This window comes from Sus scrofa, chromosome 5 (assembly GCF_054392235.1).
Source record: "Sus scrofa isolate SSC_HxYL_T2T_F1_AM1 chromosome 5, Sscrofa_HxYL_maternal_Yorkshire_Landrace_v2.0, whole genome shotgun sequence".
NCBI lineage: Eukaryota > Metazoa > Chordata > Mammalia > Artiodactyla > Suidae > Sus > Sus scrofa.
The window spans coordinates 99,011,642-99,035,604 of record NC_139387.1 but is presented as its reverse complement, the minus strand read 5'-3'; the positions used below and the strand labels follow the sequence as shown (position 1 = coordinate 99,035,604).

Genomic DNA, 23,963 nt, shown 5'->3' with positions numbered 1-23,963 from the left:
AAGAAACTCTCTCTGAAGGGCTTTTTAAAATACATATCTGGAAAATAATTTAAGTGGTTACATTCATTTCTGAGTGTGGTGATTTATTTGTGTTGATGGCAGTCTTTGCTGTTAAAATCTTGGATGTCTATTTACCAGGCAATGTCTCTCACCAAAATGATCTAAACTGAATCTAAGCCGTGATCAAAACGTTTAGCAAGTGGCATTTGACTTCCTGTTCTTTTCATTTAAAAAATCCTTTCAAAGCAAGTCTTGGTTAAGAATTTGGATAACATCTTAACATTTCCAAGGCTAAGACATTCAAACACCTCTTTATACATCCTAATGGTCATGAAGTCATAGGACTTGTAATTTCCATCTTAGACAAATAAAAGGTCATTGTTTTCTTAGACAAACAAAATTTTAATAATCAACCTGGAATTAAGTGGATTGTACTAAGGACTAAACGCCATTTAAAAAATTTGAAATGGAACCTTCATCCCAGAATTTTTCTGGGAAAATGCCAAGGAATAGAAATGAGAAGCCAGATGGATTTTTTTTTTTTTTTTTTTTTTTGCCAGTGAGCTGACAAATCTAAAAAGTGGTTGCAAAATCTTGGAAAGTTTTAGTCTTACTAAGAAGAAAAGCCATGTTCCTATCAACAAAATGCTCAAGTCCCGTAAAATGGCCCTGATTTTCAGTCTAGGGAATAGAACCACTCAAAAAAATTAATACTGGCCAAGTATAATTAGCAGAACAAATAATCGCTCCAGTCATCCCCCTCAGCTTTTGACAGCAATATTTAAAATTGAATTAACATAGGTTGAAAATCTATAAAACAGTCAAAGAATCAAATACCAGACAATCTCTATTTAGGTTATTTCAAGCCAAAGAATCTACTAGAATATGAGGGACTTTAAAATGAAAGCTTCTTTGGGTTATATCCCAGCCCAGATCTTTCAGGGATTTATTGGCCCAGGAAGCAAAGCAACTCACTCTAGAATTCTGGAAACCTGACAGGAGCAGTTTTGAGAACACAGGCTTTGGACCTTACCTTTACAGAGACTCCAAATATGATTATTCTGAGGTACTGGGGGTTTGTATTTCAACAGATGGCTACGTGAGGGGACCAATTCAACCCATCCGGGAAGTAAGAGAGAGTAGAAAGATTAGTTAGAAATGTTCCAGTTGTTTGAATCGACTGATGCTTACATTAAGGAGGGGGACATAGAGATGGGAAGAAATGGACACATTTGATGTACATTTTGGTGGCCTATTCATTAGAAATTGATGAGCTGGATGTGAGGTACAAGAGTAAGAGAAGAAGCAAGGATTCCCTCTAATATTTTGTCTTGAGAAATATCTGAATCTTATTCACTAGCTATACAACTCTGGGCAAGTCACCTCATCTCTTTGTTCCTCAGTTTCTCCATTATAATTTGATGATATTGCTAACATATAGGATAACATCTAAAATCTATATGATGTACTGAAACATATACTATTAAATACCATTTTCTCTTGGTTTTGATATATTTTTGAAATTCATTTTTTAATAACATAATAATAGCCATAGGCAAAAGATGCAGTCCAAGAAGTAGAATGTTGCCTGTCACTTCAATGTGCCTATTTCCTTTGTGCCTAGGCTATCCTAATGGCCACTGCCACCATGAAACTGTTGTCCTGAATGTTGTGTTTATTATATTTTGCTTTTGTTTTCATAATTCATAATTGATCCCTATATATTTATATATAAACAACATATTGTCTTATTTTACTTAATATTGAACTTTATAAAAAGTGTATCATAGTCTTCTCAGACTTGCTTTTTGACTCAGTGTTCTATTACCAAGGTTCATTCATGTTATTATGTTTAGTCAAATTCATTCATTTTCACTACAGTGTAATATTCCATTACTCACTACCTCTTATTAATTTTTTTATTAATGCCCATTTGGGTTATTGATGTTATTTTGCTATTTTTAAAGGACCACTATATATATTTTATATACATCTCCCTTTGCACATATTCGAAGTTATCTTGCTACTCAAAATATGAGCTGACTGGCAGTGTGAGCATCACCTGGGATCTTGCTAAAACATGGAGTTCTGGCTCCTCTCTGAAAATTTACAATTAACCAAGATCTCGGTTCTCTGTATGTGTTCATTAAGGTTTGTGAAAATCTATAGAAAAGGAGTTTCTTGGTTATAGGATAAATTAATTTTCAACTTTACAAGATAATACCAAATTGTTTACCTAAGTAGTTATACCAATTTACATTCATAGCATTAATAAATAAGAAAAGCTATGTCTCTTCAAATGCTTCAAATTTTCAAACTTGATTTTTGACAACTGAATAGCCAAAAATGATGTCTTTCTGTGGTTTTAATTTATATTTCCCTATTTTCTAGTGAGTTAAACATTCTTTCTTTTTTGAGGTGTGGGGGAGCAGAAGGATCACAGTGTTTTCTCTCAAATCTTTATTCAGGATTTTTCCCATTCTGAAATGAGAATATCTGCCTTTTTCTCATTGATTTGTTGAAGTTACTCATGTATTACTGTTACCCTTTGAGCAAGGCCAGACATCAAACCCACATCCTCATGGATACTAGTTGGATTCGTTTCTGCTGCACCACAATAGGAGCTCCCATTTCTGCTGTAATACTAACTGATGTTCCTTTGTAAGTGATTTTTACGTCCCAGATTAATGGATCCATATTTTGTATCAGCTCTGAAAAATTCTCAAGTATTATCTTTTAAAATATTTTCTCTCTGCATTTTCTCAATTATTGCTTTATAGGCCTCGTTTTAGACATATATTAAAAATAATTACTCTAGCTTCCTTAATTCTAAAATTCACATTTTTTTCGCATCTCTTTATCTCCTTTTGTAGCACTCTTTAAAACTTTCCCACTCATATATCTTAAATGTCATTAATTCTCTAACTGTATTTAACCCGTTCTTTATTCATTGAAATTGTTTATCAAATACATCTTTTATTGCTAAAACTTTTTTATCTCAACAATCATATATTGCAATTCTAAAATTACCATTTGTTTATTTCCAAATTTTTGCTGTGTATTCATTTTTTACAGCCACAGTTACATTTTTTATAATAAAATTTACCCCTTCAAAGTGTATGATTCAATGGGGGATTTTTTTTTTTTTTTTTTTTTTTTTTTTTTTTTTTTTTTTGTCTTTTGTTGTTGTTGTTGCTATTTCTTGGGCCACTCCCGCGGCATATGGAGGTTCCCAGGCTAGGGGTCCAATCGGAGCTGTAGCCACCGGACTACACCAGAGCCACAGCAACGCGGGATCCGAGCCGCGTCTGCAACCTACACCACAGCTCACGGCAACGCCGGATCATTAACCCACTGAGCAAGGGCAGGGACCGAACCCGCAACCTCATGGTTCCTAGTCGGATTCGTTAACCACTGCGCCACGACGGGAACTCCGGATTTTTTTATTATATTTAGAGAGTTGTGGAGCACTCATCAATGTCTAACTTTCATTTTTTTTATGATTACGGTAAAAACATATATATTGAATTTACCCTCTTAACCATTTTTTTTATTTTAATGATTTTTATTTTTATAGCTGGTTTACAGTGTGCTGTCAATTTTCTACTGTACAGCAAGGTAATCCAGTCACACATACATATATCCATTCTTTTTTCTCACATTATCATGCTCCACCTTAAGTGACTAGATACAGTTCCCAGCGCTGTACAGCAGGATAACCATTTTTAAATGTACACTTTGGTAGTGTCAGTTATAATCACATTGTTGTGCAACGATCTCTAGAACATTTTCCTTTCACTGAAATTCTATATCCAGTAGACACTCATTCCCATTTCCTCCTGCCCCAAGCACTATGTTTCTGTTTTTTATTTCTATGATTTGTCACTTTTTTTTTTTTTTTTTTTGCCTTTTAGGGCCACACCCATGGCATATGGAAGTTCCCAGGCTAGGGGTTGAATCGGAGCTGCACCTGCCAGCCTACACCACAGCCACAGAAGCCCCAGATCTGAGCCATGTCTGTGACCTATACCACAGCTCACAGCAACACAGGATCTTCAACCCACTGAGCAAGGCCAGGGATCAAATCCACATCCTCAGAGATACGAGTTGGGTTCATGACCCAATGAGCCACAACAGGAACTCCCTTGACTATTTTATTTTATTCTATTTTTTCTTTCTTTCTTTTTTTTAAGGGCTGCACCTGTGGCATATGGAAGTTCCTAGGCTAGGGGTTGAATCCAAGCTACAGTTACAGACAATGCCACAGCCACAGCAATGCTGGATCTGAGCTCTTTTTGAGACCTACACCACAGCTCACAGCAATGCCAGATCCCTAACCCACTGAGGGAGGCCAGGGATCGACCCCGCATCCTCATGGATACAGTATGGGTTTATAACACGCTGAGCCATAACAGGACCTCCCTATGATTTTTAATTATTTTGAATACTTCATATGAGTGGATTCATACTGCATATGCCCTTTTGGACTGGCTTATTAAAGTAGCATAATATCAATAAGGTTCACATGTTGTAGCATGTGATAGAGTATTATTCCTTTTTAAGGCTGCAAAATAATGCATTGTACGTATACACCATATTTTCATTCACATTCATCTATTAATGAACATTTGGGTTGCTTCCACTTATTGGCTATTGTGAACATTGCTACAGTGTAAAAGGGCATGCAAATATCTCTTCAAAATCCTACTTTGAGTTCTTCTGGATATATTCTCACAAGTAGGATTATTGGATCATATGGTAATCTTATTTTTAATTATTTAAGAAGTCTCCATGCTTTTTCCATAACAGCTGCACCTGTTTGTATTCTGACTGAAGTTACACAAGGCTTATAACTTCTTAGCATCTTCAGTGATAATTTTCTTTTCTGTTCTTTTGGAAGAGACCATCCTGATGGATATGAAGTCATATTTCATTGTGGTTTTGCTTTGTATTTCTCTAATGATTAGTGGTATGAGTGCATTTTAATGTGCTTCTTGGTTATTTGTTTGTCTTCATTGGAGAAATGTCTGTTCCTTTGACCATTTTCTTAATTGGGTTATTTAGAATTTTGTTGTTTTTGTTGAGTTGTAAAAGCTCCTTTGAGTTTTCTGGCTATTAACCTCTTATCAGATATAGGACTTGCAATTCTTTTCTTCTACTTCAAAGGATGCATTTTCACTCTGTTGATTGTTTCTTTAGACATGCAAAAGCTTTTAAATTTGATGTGGCCTCATTGATCTGTTTTTTTTTTTTTTAATCTTAATGTCTGTTTTTGTCACCATCAAAAATCATCGCCAAATCTAATTGTCTTGAAGCTTTTTCTCTAATTTTTCTAGGGGTTTAACAGCTTTAAATTTTACATTTAGACCTCGAGTATATTTTGAGTTAAATCTTGTATATGATGTAGATAAGAGTACAGCTTCATTCTTTAGCACATCAATATTTGGGTTTTTTTCCAGCACTTTTTGTTATAGAGACTATCATTTCCTCATTGTGCAGTCTTAGCAGCTTTGTCAAAAACCATTCAGCCATGTGTGCTCTATATTCTGTTCTATTGAGCTGCATATCTATTTTTATGTCAGTACCATATAGTTGTAACTACTACTGCTTTGTAGTATATTTTTAAATTGGGGGGTGTATAAGGCCTAAGAAGTTCTTCAAAATTGTTTGATGAGTTGGGGTCCCTTGAGGATTTTATACAAATTTTTCATACGTGGTAATTAGTGAAGGCCATTCTAAGCCAGATGCCTCTTTTGGACAGAAACCAGAGTTAAGTAATAAATCAATTGTGTCTGTAGCCAACTCACAGGTAAAGACAACTGCAGAAAACCTGGACTGAGAATATAGTCAGCATGTTCAATGAACAGGGAAACCAGAGGGAGAACAGTGGGCCAGAAGAGTGATAAGGGAATGGGACCTTGAAGGTTGTGATAGGGCTTCAGATTTTAAGTGTAATGAGAAGGTACTTCATGGATTTAAGTTAGGGTAGGGCATAAACTGATTTACATATTTCAAGACACATCCTGATGGTTGCTTGCAAATAAACTGTAAGATTCCACTCTTGAATACACTTTGAAATGCATTAGGAGTCTATCTCATTTGTTCAAAAGAGAGATGCCAGTGGACTCTGGCTGCAAAAGGTCAGATTTGTGATATATTTTGAAGATCTAGCCATAAATTATGCTAACAGATTAAATATGAGGAAATAGATTGATTTTCCCATATCCATTATCCCAAGTTTTTAGGTAGAGAGTAGTCTGTTAAAAATAGACTTAATAGAGAGAGGTGGATAAGCCCCATGAATTAAAATAAACTTAAATAATTTTTCATAAAATCAAAGAGACCAAAACAGAAGCAATTGTACTGGAGCTTACCAGAAAAGGGCTGGGTCTAGATTGACCTTCATGGCTTGCTCCTTCTCACCACAGTTTGATTCCAGTAACTCTATTCAACAGTCATATCTGCTGGACTTCCCATGTGGCTTGCAGTATAACTACTAGCAAATATAATACTCAATGGAGAAAAGCTGAAAGCCTTCCCACTGAAATCTGGAACAATACAAGGATGCCCACTCTCACCACTTCTATTCAGCATAGTGCTGGGAGCCCTAGCCACAGCAATCAGACAAACAAAAGAAATAAAAGGTATCCAAATTGCCAAGCGATGTCCTAAGGAGATAGAAATCAATAAACTTTAGAGTGTTCTTACTGAGATTCTCTCATCTCTGCTATGCTCCATGGAGGACACAGAATCTATAGGAATCAGCCTTGTTTTTACAGGATTGTTGACAGAATCTTTTGTTTTCAAGTTTTTGCCAGATTTTCAGATTCAAGGAAATCCAGGATCTTGATTCCTGAAAGTCCTTCATCTTGAAGTGTTGCCTTCAACAAACAACCCAAAAACAAGGAGTAAACTCAACTGGTAATTTTGTCAATATTTTCTGTGAGAAAAAAAAAGTATCCAAATTGAAAGAGAAGAGGTAAAATTGTCACTGTATGTGGATGACATGACACTATATAGAGAAAACCCTAAGGACTCTGCACAAAAACTGCTCAAACTGCTCAGTGAATTCAGCAGAGTAGCAGGATACAAGATTAATATTCAGAAATCAGTTGCATTTCTGTATACTAACAGTGAAATATTCAAAAAGGAATAGAGGTATTCCCATCATGCACAGTGGAAATGAATCCAACTGGGAACCACGAGGTTGCGGGATGGATCCCTGGCCTCAGTGGGTTAAGGGTCCGGTGTTGATGTGAGCTGAATCGATATGGCTATGGCTCGGATCCTGAATCAATACAGCTGTGGTGTAGGCTGGCAGCTGTGGCTCTGATTCTACCCCTAGCCTGGGAAACTCCATATGTCATGGGTGCAGCCCTAAAAAGCAAAAAAAAAAAGACTATATAAATACAATGCCTTTTAAAATTGCACCCCAAAAAGTTAAATACCTAGAAATAAACCTGACTAAGGAGGTAAAAGACTTATATGCTGAGAACTATAAAACATTTTAATCAAGGAAATTAAAGAGGATTCAAAGAAATGGAAAGATAGTCCATGCCTCTGGTTTGGAAGAATTAATATCGTAAAAATGGCCATACTACCCAAAGCAATCTACAGATTCAATGCGATCCCTATCAAATTACCCATAACATTTTTCACAGAACTACAACAAACAATACAAAAATTTATGTGGAACCACAAAATACCCAGAATTGCCAAAGCAATCCTGAGGAACAAAAACCAAGCAGGAGGCAGAACTCTCCCAGACTTCAGGCGCTATTACAAAGCTATGGTAATTAAGATAGTACGGTACTGGTACCAAAACAGACATACAGACCAATGGAACAGAATAGAGAACCCAGAAATAAACCCAGACACCTATGATCAATTAATCTTTGACAAAAGAGACAAGAATATAAAATGGAAAAAAGCAAGTGGTGCTGGGAAAACTGGAAAGCCATATGTAAATCAGTGAAACTGAAACATACCCTCACACCATGTACAAAACTAAATGCAAAATGTCTTAAAGACTTAAACCTAAGATAGACATCATCAAACTCCTAGAAGAGAACATAGGTAAAACATTGTCTGACATCAACCTTACAAATGTTTTCTCAGGTCAGTCTCCCAAGGCAACATAAATAAAAACAAAAACAAATTAGTGGGACCTAGTCAAACTGACAGGCTTTTGCACAGCAAAGGAAACCATAAAAAAATGAAAAGACAGCCTACAGAATGGGAGAAACTAGTTTCAAACAATGCAATTGACAAGGGCTTAATATCTAAAATATACAATTTATACAGTGCAACAGCAAAAAGCCAACAACCCAATTGAAAAATGGGCAAAAGACCTGATGACATTTCTCCAAAGATACACAGATGGGCAACAAGCACAGGAAAAATTGCTCAACATCACTGATTATTAGAGAAATGCAAATCAAAACCACTATGAGGTGCCACCTCACACCTGTCAGAATGGCCATGATTGGAATTCCCATCGTGGCTCAGTGGAAATGAATCTGGCTAGTATCCATGAGGGCACAGGTTTGATCCCTGGCCTCACTCAGTGGGTTAAGGATCTGACCTTGCTGTGAGCTGTGGTGTAGGTCACAGACACAGCTAGGATCTGGCATTGCTGTGGCTGCAGCATAGGCCACAGGCTACAGCTCTGATTCAATCCCTAGCCTGGGAACCTCCATATGCTGTGGGTGTGGCCCTAAAAAAATAAAAATAAAAGAATAAAAGAATGGCCGTCATTAACTAATCAACAAATAACAAATGCTGGAGAGGGTGTGGAGAAAAGGGTACCCTTCTACACTCTTGGTGGGAATATAAATTGGTACACCCACAATGGAAAACAGTATGGCGATGCCTCAGAAAACTAAATATAGAACTACCATATGACTCAGCAATCCCACTCTTGGGCATATATCCAGACAAAACTTTCATTGAAAAAATACATCTTCATTGCAGCGCTATTCACAATAGCCAAGACTTGGAAGCAACCTAAATGTCCATCAACAGATGAATGGATTAAGAAGATGTATATATACACAATGGAATACTACTCGGCCATAAAAGAACAAAAGAATGCCATTTGCAACAACATGGATTGAACTAGAGACTCTCATACTAAGTGAAGTAAGTCAGAAAGAGAAAGACAAATACATATGATATCATTTATATCTGGAAATATACAGCACAAATGAAAAGAAACTCATGGACTTGGAGAACAGACTTATGGTGGCCAAGAGGGGTGAAGGAGTGAGATGGACTGGGAGTCTTGGTTTAATAGATGCAAACTATTGCATTTGAAGTGAATAAGCAATGAGATCCTGCCATATAGCACAGGGAACTATATTCAGTCACTTGTGATGGAACATGTTGGAGGATAATGTAAGAAAAAGAATGTATACACACACACATACACACACACACATGTGGGTCACTTTCCTTTACAGTAGAGATTGACAGAAGACTGCAAATCAACTATAATGGAAAAAATAAAAGTCATAAAATAGAAAAAATTTAAAAATAAAAGCATAAGCTTATTCTCAAACAAAAACAAAACAAAACAGAAAAGCACAATCATATCTTCAGAATACCCCCAGGCACTGTGTTTTGTCAGGGTAGGAAGAGGGAATTTAGAGATACGCAGATAAACACATCTAAGCTTAGCAAGTTAGGACATATATTCTGAAAAATAAACTCTGACTGTTACAACACTTACAATATGTCTGATCTTGCATCCTTATTTTTCTCTCCTTTTAAGTAGGAATGGACCATATAGGTATTATTTGAGCTAAAGTAATATATAAAAAGCATTCCCTAAAGTATCTAATATGTAATAAAATTTAAATAAGTAGTATTATTACAATTAAGTCTATTCCTCAGAAAGACTTTCCGTATCACCCAATCAAAAATCTCCATTTCCTCCCCGCCATGCCTTCAAGTAGCTTATTTTCCTTTATAGCATTATCATTATCTAACATCATGTCGCAAAGAATGAATTCATTTGTTTATGGTTTGAATTCCTTATGAAGGTCAACTTTATTAGGGGAGTGATTTGTTGACCTCATTCACTAAATTCCTAATACCTTAAGAGGAGCATAGTAGAAGCTCCATAAATATTTGCTGAATGAATTAATAGAAAAGTTACAGATGGAGGCACAACAGAGGGAGCTGTCGATTCTAGCTCAGAATTTTGATATTTTTATTTTTATAAGATTGTCCTTTTGTGATAAAGTGTATTAACTCTGAGGAGGTTCAGAAGAATTTATGGCAAACGGACCGAGTAGCTTAAGGTGAATCTGAAAGATGTGTCAGTGTTTCCAAACAGAAAGGGCATAAAGGGATCCCAGGAAGAAGAGACAGAGTTTTCAAGGCACCAGAGTGAATCCGCTGCCAAATGGTAACTATGGTTGCAGTATCATGTGACTTAGTACAATGCCAGTGGGACCTGGCAAGCCTGGTAAGGGACGCGGCTCTAGAGGTAACCAAGGACCAGCTCACACAGGACATGCGGCATTCTGAGTTACTAGTATGCAGCTCGTGGAGCCTGGAGCTAATCCTGAAAATGATGGTACAAAAACTGAATAGTCTTAAGCAAGTGAATAAGAAAGGACCAGGTTTATATGTTAGAAAACTCACTCTGGTAACATTGTGGATGATGAAGTTAGCAAAGCATGAGACTCTTTAGAAATCTAGGTGATAATTGAGCAAATCATAAAAATGAAATAAATGGTGGTAGAAATAGAAAGGGATTTACTTGCGACATAATTTAAAGATACATTAGCTAAGGTTCTGAATACATAGAATGTATTCTATTATAGAACAGCAGTTACATTTTAAGGGGGACCAGAAACACATATAGGTGACACCCTTTAGGTCAATCGAAATGTGAAAGAGGAGCTCCTGCACAGTAGAAGTGGAAAGGGGGGTATCAAAGTAACATAAGATGCCTGGGACTCTATTAATTTTATGTTGCCCAAATTTCTACTTTTTCCTACATATGTTGTGGTTCAACTCATAACTTATCAGGAAACAAAATCTACTGAATGCATGAGTGAGTAAGAAAATATACCCAGCTAGATATTTAAAAAATTAACTTCTGTTTATTTCATATACTTTATTTCATATACTTAAGACATGTCTAAATTTTATAACATTGTTATTTTATACACATTTTTAGTTCCTGGTAGTAAAGTTGCTTTAGTGTTCACTTTTAACTCCAATGAAACTTTTTTTTTTTTTTTTTACTTGCGGGTAAAATGTTAAACAAGTATTTATGATGGTTGCAAAATCCAACCAAAGAAATATCTAAGGCCATCATTATGATAAAATTACAGCTATAGAAAAATCCAGAACCCAAAACTTAAAAGATCACAAGGAAAAAAAAAATCATAGTCCTTTGTAAAAGCAACGTTTTAAAATCTCCAGTATTGCTGAAAACAGTTATTACCAGATGGAGAACTTTTAACTAAGAAATCAACATTCCTCTGGTTCAGTTGGTGGTCTATTTTCCATGTGTATTTTCTGTACTTATTAGGGCATGATAATTCCTCACAAACCTCAAAGCCCAAGTACATCATAATTCTCCTTCACCATAAAGACATGACTTCGCCTTGATTTTTGAATGGAGATGTCGAAGGACTAGTCTTATTTTCCATCCCCGCTCCCTTCCCCAGATCAGGGTCTATAGTTGAGTCTCCTATGAATCAATCTTAGGAAAAAAAAAAAAAACAATCCATATGCATCATTGCTTTAATCCATCACGGGGTTGTTTATCCAGTAGGAGATAAAATCAGAATTGTTAGCAAGATAGTCAAGAGAAGTTCTTGTTTTAAATTCACCCTGTTTTTGACCATTTTCCCTAGGTACTCTCTTAAAAAATTGATCAAAGTAAATTCAAAACTATTTTTTGATAGAGTGCTTTTTTTGAGAGAGATAAAGGAGTACTGGTGGGCAAGAAATACCTATCAAGCAACTCGAGTTAGTTTGGTGACAGAAGTGGTGCATGATGTTTTTGTGAAGTCAACATTTTTATTTCTTGCTTACAGATGAAGAAACTGAGGATTAGAGAGTTTAAGTAAATTAGAATACAGGAAAAATGTTTATTGTCATGGATGTATATTGCAAACACCATGCTTTCTATTTTGATTCCCTAGAGAAAAGGATGTTTCTGCTTTTCAACTCTTTGGGATTCCAATGGCGGGATCACACTAAGTCAGTGTTTTTATTTTTATTTATTTTTTGTCTTTTTAGGGCCACACCCACGACATATGGAAGTTCCCAGGCTAGGGGTCCAATCAGAGCTGTAATTGCCAGCCTACACCACAGCCACGCTGGATCCTTAACCCACTGAGCAAGGCCAGGGATTGAACCCACATCCTCATGAATGCTAGTTGGGCTGTTAACTGCTGAGCCACGATGGGAACTCCTAAGTCAGTGTTTTTAAAGATGTGTGTCTCTGAGTGCTAGTATAGGAATCACGATGTCCCTTAAAAATTGGAATCCTATGTTGCATAATTTACTGGGTCTATAAACCTGTGGCATTGTGTCTGGTAATCTGCATTTAGAAAAGCATTTCAGGAGTTCCCGTCGTGGCTCAGTGGTTAACGAATCCAACTAGGGACCATGAGGTTGCGGGTTCGATCCCTGGCTCAGTGGGTTAAGGATCTGGTGTTGTCGTGAGCTGTGGTGTAGGTCGCACACGCGGCTCAGATCCTGTGTTGCTGTGACGCTAGTGTAGGCCAGCGGCTAGAGCTCCGATTCGACCCCTAAGCCTGGGAACCTCCATATGCCATGGTGCAGCCCTAGAAAAGGCAAAAAGACAAAAAAAAAAACAAAACAAGAGCATTTCAGCATGCTGATTATACACTTAAGATGTCAGAAAACATTACCGTAACTGGGGTGGGAGTAGGGGGATGAAAGAAGCGCAGATAAAGAGTTTCCAGTATCTTTTCCTCCCTAGGGCTGTCACAGTGAGAAATGGGGTCTGGTCTCTAGAAAGAGGAGCTGTCCCCAAATAGGATCTAAAGAGTGTCTCCCTCAGAAGCTTCTACAAGAAATACTACTCTGTGCTTTACTTGGTCCTTGCCAACCTACATTAATAGAAGGGATTTTTTTTTTTTTTTTTTTTTTGGAGTTACAGTTTTTCTGTTTTAGGCTTAAGAATACCATAGGACTTTGGACAGAGATAAATCAAAGTTTTTTATTTTTTTTTTAAAGATGTGGATTGTCAGCTGACATTTTCCCTAAGTGGTATAGAGACAGAGCTTGCTTAAGTCTATAACATTCTCTCTAAAAGAGAATTTATGGCACATTCTCTACTGCTTCTTGACAGTAGGTTTCAAATGATTGATGGTGAATTTTCATAAAGAGCACAAGAAAAATTTATTTTTATCTCTTCTATGTTACAGTTTTATTGAGAGGAAATAGATTTTAAATTTATACCAAGAAATGACTTGAAAGGAATGTCACAGCTCAAGGAACTTATCTTTATGGAGAAAAGACATGAAAATCAAAAATACACAGTATACCTAATATACTATACCTGTCACACATCAGCCAGTTGGGCCAGTCTTAATTGATAATAGTCCTTTGATTATGCGGCATTTTACCACAAGATAGCATTCACTACAAGTGTTCTGGCCTTCCTGAGGGGAGAGGGGCTGAAGATTGAGTTTAATTAATTGCCAGCAGCCAACCATTAATCAGTCATGATGGTGAATGAAGCCTCCATAAAGACCCAAAAGGATAAGATTCAGAGAGCTTTTGGATTGGTGAATCTGTGGAGCTTTGGAGAGAGCAATACATGCTTGGAGCAAGGCTAGAAGCTTAGCACCCTTTCCACACACCTTGCGTTATGCATCTCTTCCATCTAGTTTTTCCTGAGTGATACTGGTTTGAAAGAAATAATCTAGTGAGCAAAGAATTTTTCTGTTCTTTGAGCCTCTCTAGCAAATTCATCAAGTCCAGGAAGAGGGTCTTGGGAACTTCTGATTTATGGCCAGTTGGTCAAAAGTGGAGGTAACAACCTGGGCTTTTAACTGGCATCTGAAGTGGGAGGGAGGGCAGTCCTGTGGGACTGAACACTTAACCTGTACAATCTGACCGTCTCCAGGCACATAGTGTCAGAACTGATTGGAATTGTAGGACATAGTTGGGATCTGCATACTATTAAGTACATATTGTAAGATGTGTTTAAAACTCTTTACAAGTGGATGCTAGAAGCAGACACTTTGTTTAGTGAAAGATTCTGTTTAACATAAGTAAAATACTACAGGCTAGGGATATTTTTTGAATTCCAATCTATTCTCTATTTTCATTTGAGAGATGAATTTCAAAACAAGTCAAACACGGTGATGCCATTTGCTATGTTTTATTTTGCTATTAGCTTGTTAAACATAACATGCAAATAATCAAAAAGAAACATACATATGACTTAGAGTGAAAAATACCTGTAGAAAAGTTTCCCTAGGTAAGTATAGAATTCCTAACACTAAAAATACTACTTTAAGTGTATGTGGTTTCATGAATTTGGTCTAGTATTTTGTAAAATGATTGGTCTCAAAATTTACTGTCTATTTTTCAGCTAAACAAATTTGAACATTGCAATTGGAACAGTTGAGATAATTTGCCTTGAGACTGTAAACATCCAGATGATGTAATCCATGCTTTTTGGCACATTAAGTTAAAGTTTAGGATTAATAAACCTCGACTGACTTCCATGAAACCAGTACAAACTGTACATCATTTGATAGTAGAGATGTAGAAAGCAATAAATTTACAAATAAAGCATTGTTTGTTGTGTGTGTGTGTGTGTGTGTCTGTGTATTTGTGCTTGTGATGAAATAGGCCTGCCTTTCATCTTTTCTTTTAAACATGTAGTAAAATGTTTACAAAACATTTTTCCCTCAGAATTCAAAATTCATGGAAGTAATAATCAACAACAAAAATGAATACTATAAAAACGGACTCACAAATCACCATAACCATAAAATGCTGACCTAGGATATACCTCAGTATAGTTGGAATTAGTAGATATTAATTAACGGTGATTTCATTTGCTACGCGTAGACACTCATACATGTCAGGTGGTAGACTAGTTTGGGTGATGCGATTGCCATCCAAACGCAAATGTTTGATCTTGGAGTAGGATAATGGTCCCAGGATCTTACAGAAGCTCTTTACTTCAAACTCTGGAAAATTAAAGAATGAAACACATCATTTTTTTAATACATGCACTTGAAACAATCATTTTATCTATAATGATATCTATTAGGACTTCTTCCTCCTTATCGGGCGTATCTTTGAACATATATGGAAGGGATATTTCAGACTACCAAACAGCCAGGAAATATTTAGTAAAGAATACCTATGGTAGATCAGGAAATTCAACGGAAATTTTCAAGGAAAAGAACTTTTTTTTTCAGCAAATAATATTTATTTATTTATTTATATTAAAGTATAGTTGATTTACAATGTTGTGCCAATTTCTGCTGTACAGCAAAATGAGCAAAGTGACCCTATCATGCACACACACACACATATATATATTCCCTTTCTTATATTACTTTTCATCATGGTCTATAGAATTTAAGTTTTTAATTGATAAATACTTGATGAAAGAAAGACAGTAAGTGTGTCCTATTATCTAAGTATTATTTTGAAATATTTAGTGTAGACTAAAGAAATCTAACATTGGTGCTACTATAGGAACAATCTTACCAGTGGAAGCATGCTAGGGTTTTGTAGCTTAAAATTAAGAGGGGTTAAATAGACGACTTCTACAAATTTTTCCAACAACCACACTTCATGGCAAAGATTGAAAAGTCCAAAGCAGAAACAAAATCATGGAACATGCACAGTCTCAGCCTGCGTCCTTCCCTTCTGTGATCAAAAAGCTGCCACAAACGATTTAGTTTTTAATGGGCACTAAGACTGTTACTAGATTACGTGATCTATGAATGTACATAGAAGTCTCTGTGGTTGGCCAAGGCTATTTCGTATTAACTTCACCTGGTCCTTTACCGTGTTTGTTTGTTTTTTCTTATTTTGGCCATGACCTCAGCATGTGAGCATGTGGAAGTTCTAGGGTCAGGGATCAAACCTTTCAGCATGGCAGTCACAGTGCCAGATCCTTAACCTGCTGCACCACAGCAGAACTTTTTGTTATTTTTTTTTTCATTCTCCAGCTCTAGCTAACAGTGACTTCAGTGGAAGCACAGAGACACTGCAGTCCTTTCCTCTAAGATGCTGTCTTTAGTAACTCATCAGTCAAACTCCAGGGATCTTGCTTATGGTACCCACTTCTGAGAGAGTATGGAACAATGGAAAAAAAAACAAGGACTTAGGTCTATAAGAGTTTTCTATCCCTGCCATTTACCATCTGGAACATGTATCTGATCCTTTTGTCAGATATAACATACCCATCACACTGTGTCGCTTGAAGATTACACTAATTGAGGTCCATAAAGCACTTCACACAGTGCTAGCACATACTACCTACTAAATAAGTATTGGTATCCTTTTAATATTTTTCTCTCTTCTAAATTGCTTTACCCTACACAGACCTGTAACTAAGCTAAGGTTTCAAGTTGCAAGGTTGAAATATGAGAAATAGTTTTTGACACTATATTTCCTTTCATCAGAAAACCATTAAGGGGCTTGTTCTAAGAGAATGTGGGCAATTGGTATACATGATTATTATGTGGCAGAATCAACTCACTCGAAGATGCACAGGCAAAGTCAAATAGCAAGACTCCCTGAAATGTGGATACTGAAGTATCAAGGATAAGAATGGGAGAAAGGTAACAACACATTTCCAAATGGCTGTAGGTGCTGGGCACTGGGGTTTCAGTCTCATCTTGGCTGTGAGTGGCTGTTGGCATTTCTCCCATAGACCAACTGTCCTCGCTGCTACCTTGGCTCTTCCTTTTTAAATCATACAATGAAAACTGGTCCTTCGACCTCCAAATACCCCTCCATCTGTATTTCTCCCCTTTCTCGTCTCAGAGTAGAAAAGCGTCTTTCCTTTGGAGCTAACCTCCACCCACCAAATCTAATGGATTTCTTCAGCTCTCCAACATCTTAAATCCCATTAGCATTCTGGCTTGTCTGAGCATCCTTCTTCCTAACCACAGATGTTTGTGATGTGGGACTGTATATTGCCACATAGTGAATGTTCCCTAGCTTAACTGTGTATTGTATGACAAGCAAGCTTTCCAGATACAAGAAAGAACATGTGGCATTGCAGAGTCGGCAAGCATGGTCTCCAAGAGAACGCCCCAACCCTATTAGGAGTTATATGAAACTCTGGCAGAATTATAGAATATCATATTAATAAGGCACATTGCAGGTTTTTTTTTTCTTTTCCCAATAGGAGTGTCAATATCCTTACCCACTATGACAAGAGAACCAACTTTAAACTGAAAGATGTTCAATTTAAATAGACTATTTGGCAGACAGAACTATTTACTGTGTGAATCAATGCTTCCCACCTGAGTTTTCATTTAAACAACTTTGTCTGTGAATTATAGTTTTTTTTTTTTTCTTCTGCCAACATCACTTAAAGAGTAAGGTCGAGAATGGGGAATGTTATTGTCCCATCTGGAAAAACGTCCTGGAAGACCAGGAGAGTGCATAAACACCCCAGGTGGATCAGGTCAAACTCCAACAGACAAATGAAAGATAAGCTACAGCAGTAACAGAAAGGAAGGAGAACATTTGTGGGAAAATCAAAAGAGGCGAAGTGTTATGTATAAGCAAAGAGACTCTGTAACGCGATTAAAGATATTCTAAGCCCTTATCATAGTTCTCCTTCATGCTCCCCATGGTCCTCGTAAGAACAACGTGAGGGCCACACACACTGTGATAGAGCAACAGGGATAGATGATGCTCCTGGTAGCTGAGTAATATGTTGAGCCCTAAATAAAGAGGTCAGAGGAGACCATGAGTGTACACAGGCTGCCTGGGCGGGGATAGATGTAAAAGCCTCTGCTGGCTCTGCCTCTTCTGGGCTTGTTGGTTTCTCCCTCAGCTACACCTTGCTTCTGAGAAATAAATGTAGACACACATCGAAGTCATGGAGGAGACAAATGAAAACAAACATCAAGAGATAACACAGTAGGATGAATTAGCCCAGAATATTAAATTGAAGAAATGAGTGTTTACATTCTGTGACCTTAATGGTTTCTTATCTGGACTCTCCAAAGAAAAGCCAGATATTGGATGGATAACAGAGCTAGAATTCTTCTGTATCCTTAGAGAAATCTTATTGTTGGCATTTTCATTTCTTTAAATGGAGCCAAATTGCAATATTTGTGTTGCACCACTCAGATATTTAAAGGCTTGAGGAAACATCAATCAAACACAGGCACAGCTCTCTACTTACTTTCAAGTTCATTGACCTCCAGGTAATAGTTTTCAAGGTTTTCATTGACAGTCGGTATGTTTTTAAGCTTATTGTAGGAGAGATCCAGCTCCAGCAGAGATGATAAATTAAAAGAATTTCCAGGTATTCCACTATCAGCCAGTTCATTATGAGACAAACGCAGGTACTGCAGGCCACTGAAATGCTTGAAATACTCATCTGGGATGTTGCTGATCTTATTGTTGTCTAAGTAGAGAGTTAGAAGAGATACTGGGAGGCCAGAAGGCAGTTTGGTCATCTGATTGAAGCTCAAGTCAAGGTATTCGAGCCCCTTAAGACCTCTAAAAGCCGCTGAAACGGCATCCTCTTTCAGCTGATTGTGTTGCAGGTGGATAAAAGTCAGGTTGACCAGTCCATCAAAGGAGCCGAGCTTCGAGATTTTGTTATTAGTGAGCTGCAGGTCCACCAGGGATTTGGGGAGTGGGCCTACAGACTCGGTCAGATTGTTGTAATTTATATGCAGCTTCTTCAGTTGCTTCAGTTTAGAGAAAACTCTTCCTTTTATTTTGGAGTTTTCTAGAAGGTTATGATCTAGAATGAGCCACTCTAGATCAGTCACATTTTCAAAGGCCTTGTCGTCGATATGGTCGATCTGGTTGTTTCTAAGGTAAAGGTACTTGATTCCAGGAGGCACCATTGGCACACTTTTCAATTTCAGCTCATCGCAGTACATGGCCGTTGGGTAGCTTTCAGGGCAATTGCATTCCGGGGCACAGTTGGGCGATGATCGCCCATAAATCGAGAGGGGGAAGTAATAATCGTCGTCATCATAGTAGTGGCCACTGGCGCTGCCGATTGTCGCCAAGAGGAGAGTAAACACGCCTAGATGCATTTTTGGTAAATGCTGTGAATCCTGCATAAAGTGGAAACACGAATTGTTATAATAGTGTACTTTCAGGAAAAGTATACGAAGAGGAAAGAAATGCCTTAGCAAACGTGAATTTTACTGTTTTATAGTGCTCTTCGACTGCACCAAGGATAGGTTCTTAATTCGCTTCTAAGTATGAGGATTAGGATGCACAATCACAACGTGTGGAGAGATGACCGGGTTCCAGGGCAGATTGCATACACACGCGCCCCCTTCTGGGCGAGCCGGGTCTAACTGTTCCAGGCCACCTCTCTAGGTCCTTGCTTATTTACAGGACTTCTGGGAGAGGTCTCTGGGAGGTGCCTATTACCTACCACATTAGAACCCTGCTTCAGGACACTCTTCAAAACCATAAGAAACAAAAACGAGAAAACAATTGTAAACTGTATCGTCTACCCTGCTATTCAACATCATTAAAATGTCTCATGCAGCAAACCCTTCCTGGGAACATGGGCAATCAGTGATTTCCTCTGGAGGAAAAGCTGTTCTTTTGTGCCTGCTGGTGAGGGGGTTGGGGGGAGTGGCAGAGTCCTTTAAAAATGTCTTTATTGTTGCTGGTTCTGAGGAAGGGGAACAGAATTCTTGGCGGGGGGAGGGGGGGCTTTTTATTTCAACTTTTGTTAAACGTTCTGTACTTCTAGGCACATTACAAAATGGTGTTCCAAAGTTAATATTTAGTATATGACTTTTAGTAAAGCTAATGTTTATTAATCAAGGAAATGTCACATTTTTGAACCTAGAAAGAGCTCCAAGTGGTAGAGAACAACATTCTTTTCAAAGTTTTGAATGAAAGTTTTCCTTTCCCTCAATAACTCCCACACTGTCTACCTTGTTCAGAATTTAAGAATGCAGGATTCGCTTATCTGGATTTCAGTGCTGTCACAGAGCGGAAGTGGGAGCGATGTGGGAACTGAGGGAAATCTGTTTTAAATAGTGAAGTGAAGAGCCCTGCACAAAAGGATAAAATGAAGAATAAATTGAAAACAGTTTGTAACTGTTCTCACACGAACCTGTTTCTAAGGTGAGGTTCAATGCAGTGCATTTCCCTTGCTTAGGGAAGTGCAGGGTCAGCAATTTATGTCCAGGGAAATAGGATGTAGGAGTTAGACATTCGTAGAATGTCATAGCTGAGAAGTTGGTAATTCTGGGAGAGAAACTGTTCATGAAGAGCAGGATCCACATTCCAATAGATAAAATAAAATCTCTTCCTGTGAGAAACATGGTAGAAGGTTTTGTGTCTGGATAGTTTGGGATAAGCAGAACTGTCTACTATCAGGCATTTTAAACATCTTTGCTTTAACTTAGAATCATAAAGCCCTTTATTTTAGCAGATCAAACCCTCAAAAAGGTTGTGAGAATCACTCTGATAACTGACACGATGTAGCCTGTAGCCAGATGCTTAGTAAATTATTCCCTAAGATTATGATGGAGCCATTTAACTTAGCTGACAGGACTTGGCCATGAGAACAATTGTATCAGGCTAATGTAAGTATTCTTTCTAAGTCATAGTACATTAATGTTGTAAAGATTTGTCTTACTTCATTAATGTTTCCTCCTTATTTTAATTAAGTATACACTAAAACAGACATGGTAACAGTAATGTGTATTGAATTGTAATGAAAAAATGCTTACATATTTTTTGGTGGAGTCAAAACAAGGGCTCTGAATTCAAAGAGAGTTTGTACCCATATAATGACTCCACTATGAAGCAAAAACATACTTTACTTTCCCCTAGTTTTTTTCAAATACCTCTGGCTATGAAGGAAATATTTTTTTTCCCAAAAAGTAAAGCATGGTTCCCAGAATTTCTTTAAAACATATTTCTGTTTCTCCACACACATCCAAAACCCAAATCTTTACAATTAACAAAAAGGAAATAAGTAACCCATAAATGTCTAAATCCTTTGGCTCACATTTTATAACAGCATCAAATGTTTATGGCAAACTGTAACAAATTATAACAACATACTTGTTGCAAAATATTTTCATTACTGATTGAAATGGCCTTTCTCTGCTCCAAAGTTAGGTACTAACAATACTCACATATATAACTAATTAGCATAAAATAGCAAACATCTTAAATGCCATACTTTTTCATTATGTCTACTTTTCTCAGTCCAACCTTGAAACTTCTATAACTTCCTTTGCTAAGCAACCCAGTATATAACTGTATGAAATGTATCTCAAATCCATAAATCATGGAAAGTCTATTAAGCACAACGTGGAAGTAAATGCTCAAAACTGTGGATTTGCTGTGGAATAGAAATTGGCAAAGTTGCTCTGGAATTTTTTTCTGTTCCTGTTACAATAACACTGTCCCAAACAGTCAGCATCCCCAGTGCTATAGTTAAAACAGCACTTACCTTACTGTCTTGACACTGCTTTCGTTAATTCTTAAAGCAGATGCACTATGGACAAGAATCCACCAATATATGCTGTAAACTCTGTCAGGACGGAACTGGCTGCCAGATTCTTCAGTGATACAAGAGCTGAGGGGGGGGGGGAAACCCAGCCCAGTCACGCCAGTCTCTGAATGGAGTTATGTCATTGTGGGGATCTTGCGGTGTGGCATGCCAACACTGCTCTCTAACGAAGTGCAGGTGGACTTGGTGAGCAAGGACAGCCCAGCTCCCTCCCTATGGAATAAGGGAGAGATACATGTGTCTGGAACTAGCCCAAATACCATAGCTTTTAACCCCAAATTGAGTCCTGCTGCAAATGAGGCATCTACAGTGAGAACATTTCTCTTACAAAGCCCTTTCCTTCTCTAGCTGTGGCAACAATTCAGTGAAATTCTCTCAGCCAACTAGCCTGTTCATCTAAAAGTCTCATAAATCAACAGAATAAACAATTTCAGGAAAATGCAAATGAGCAGGCCCAGAGGATTTGAATCCTTTTTCTCATTACTCTTGAAATCTATGTTGATGTATTTGGACTAGCTTAATTTTTGACCAAGAGGGAAACTTACATTGATTTCTAAAATATTGAAATGCTTCATTTATATATATTCTGATACAAAGGACTAAATAGCAACATTTCCAGTTTACTTATGTTAAAGCAAGCTTGTTTTATGCTGATCAGATCTGGAACCAATCAGTAATATTCTGCCTGTTTCTTATTTTGTGGATTTAATTTAGGAATTCATCCAAAACCCTTACTTGGGGATAGAATTCTATAGCTTGCTGCCAAAAAACATAAAAGAACATGAAAAAAAAAGTATACTAAAAATATCACAAAATAATCATTTTTCACACAGTACTCTGTCCTTGCATGCTAGCAATATATTTTGTTTTTTTCAAAACTAAAAGTTATGTAAAGTTGTAATCTCCCAAAGGCCTGGTTTGATGTATCTTTCCTTATCATTTCCTGATGCATACTTCTAGAAAATGAGATCTACTCAATTCCTTGTCTATTTCATTTTGCAATTGTATCAGCTTTATTTATAGGAATTTTTCCCTCCAAACTTTCATTTCCTCATGTTTATAAGTAAGAAATCTTAGAATAAGATACTTTCAGTTGCCCCATTATAAGTTTTTCCCATTTAAAAGAACTTAAATATGTCCCTTTTTTTAGCTCTCAGACCTGTTGAAAGTTATTTAATCTTCATGATCACTAATGTATTTGCCTGAAAAATTAATGTTAGAATAAATGCTTCATTTTTGTAAGAGAAATGTTAAAAAACAAAAGATAATCCTGAAAGTAACTCATAGAATTATAAGGTGATTCATAATAAGTGTTTTAAGAAAATTTTATAAAGGCCTCGGTTTTATAGTAGAGGACATTAAAAAAACTTAGAAGAAATCAAGGGAAAAAGTCATCACACATAATTCAGTATCTCATTGTAAAAAAAGATAGCAAAAACAATGCTAAGCATCAAGTTTTAAGTATGTCAGAAACTATAATCTGAGATTTTGTTTGAAAAATTCCAGCTATCTACTCCAAAGATTTTTCTTTATGAAGCAATCAGTGTATTGTGGTGTCTATAATAAAGTTTTAAATGCATTAAGTGGATTAGCTCATTGTGAACCTAATATTGTCCATATATACTTTTTTCTATAAAATTAGTTCTGTGAGACCAATCATTGGATAATGTTGCACATTTTAAGGCATATTTCTTGGGTCTATTAGAAATAGTTTAAATTAATATTTACAATGTATCTACGTTATTCCATGCTTTATTTTCAGAATTTTCACATATTTCTAAGTTTAAATTCCATGCTTTAAAACCCATATAAGAATTATTATCACATTTTCAAAGATGTAAAAATAGAAACTCACAAAGTCTAAATGATTCACTAAAAGTCACCTAACAAGTAAATGGAAGAACAAATCCTGCACACCTTCACCCACTGGAAAGAGGGTGGACAGGATGGAGCTGAGACAAGATAGTTGATCAGTTTGAAATCTTTTATGGGCACTATTACTATCAGTTGAGAAAAGATTGAAATATTAACTAAGTAGTAGTTTTGAAAAGGTAAAAAATTAAGCAATTGTTTCTTTCTTTGTACATCACACACTCACATTCATCCACACTTCCAAGTGCACACTTTAGACCTTCTGGGTGAGGTCTGAGCTTTCTATCCTGGTGAATGTGTTACTGTTCAGGGTTCTTATCCTCCTTAATCAATAGAAATTGATAAGAGGCAAGGCAAGAAACTC

At 36.9% G+C, this 23,963-nt stretch overlaps 2 protein-coding genes across 15 annotated transcripts in view; one reads left to right on the top strand and one right to left on the bottom strand.

Annotated features, from left to right (window-relative positions):
• LOC146403580 (uncharacterized) overlaps positions 1–23,963 on the top strand; it is a 688,950-nt gene that overhangs the window by 406,625 nt on the left and 258,362 nt on the right. The gene's annotated exons all lie outside the window — the stretch shown is intronic.
• On the bottom strand, positions 14,368–21,885 carry LUM (lumican). The gene is given in 3 exon segments (NM_001243339.1): positions 14,368–15,203; positions 18,398–19,289; positions 21,668–21,885. Coding segments are annotated over 2 exon segments (1,026 nt in total). The 5' UTR covers positions 19,269–19,289; positions 21,668–21,885; the 3' UTR covers positions 14,368–15,048.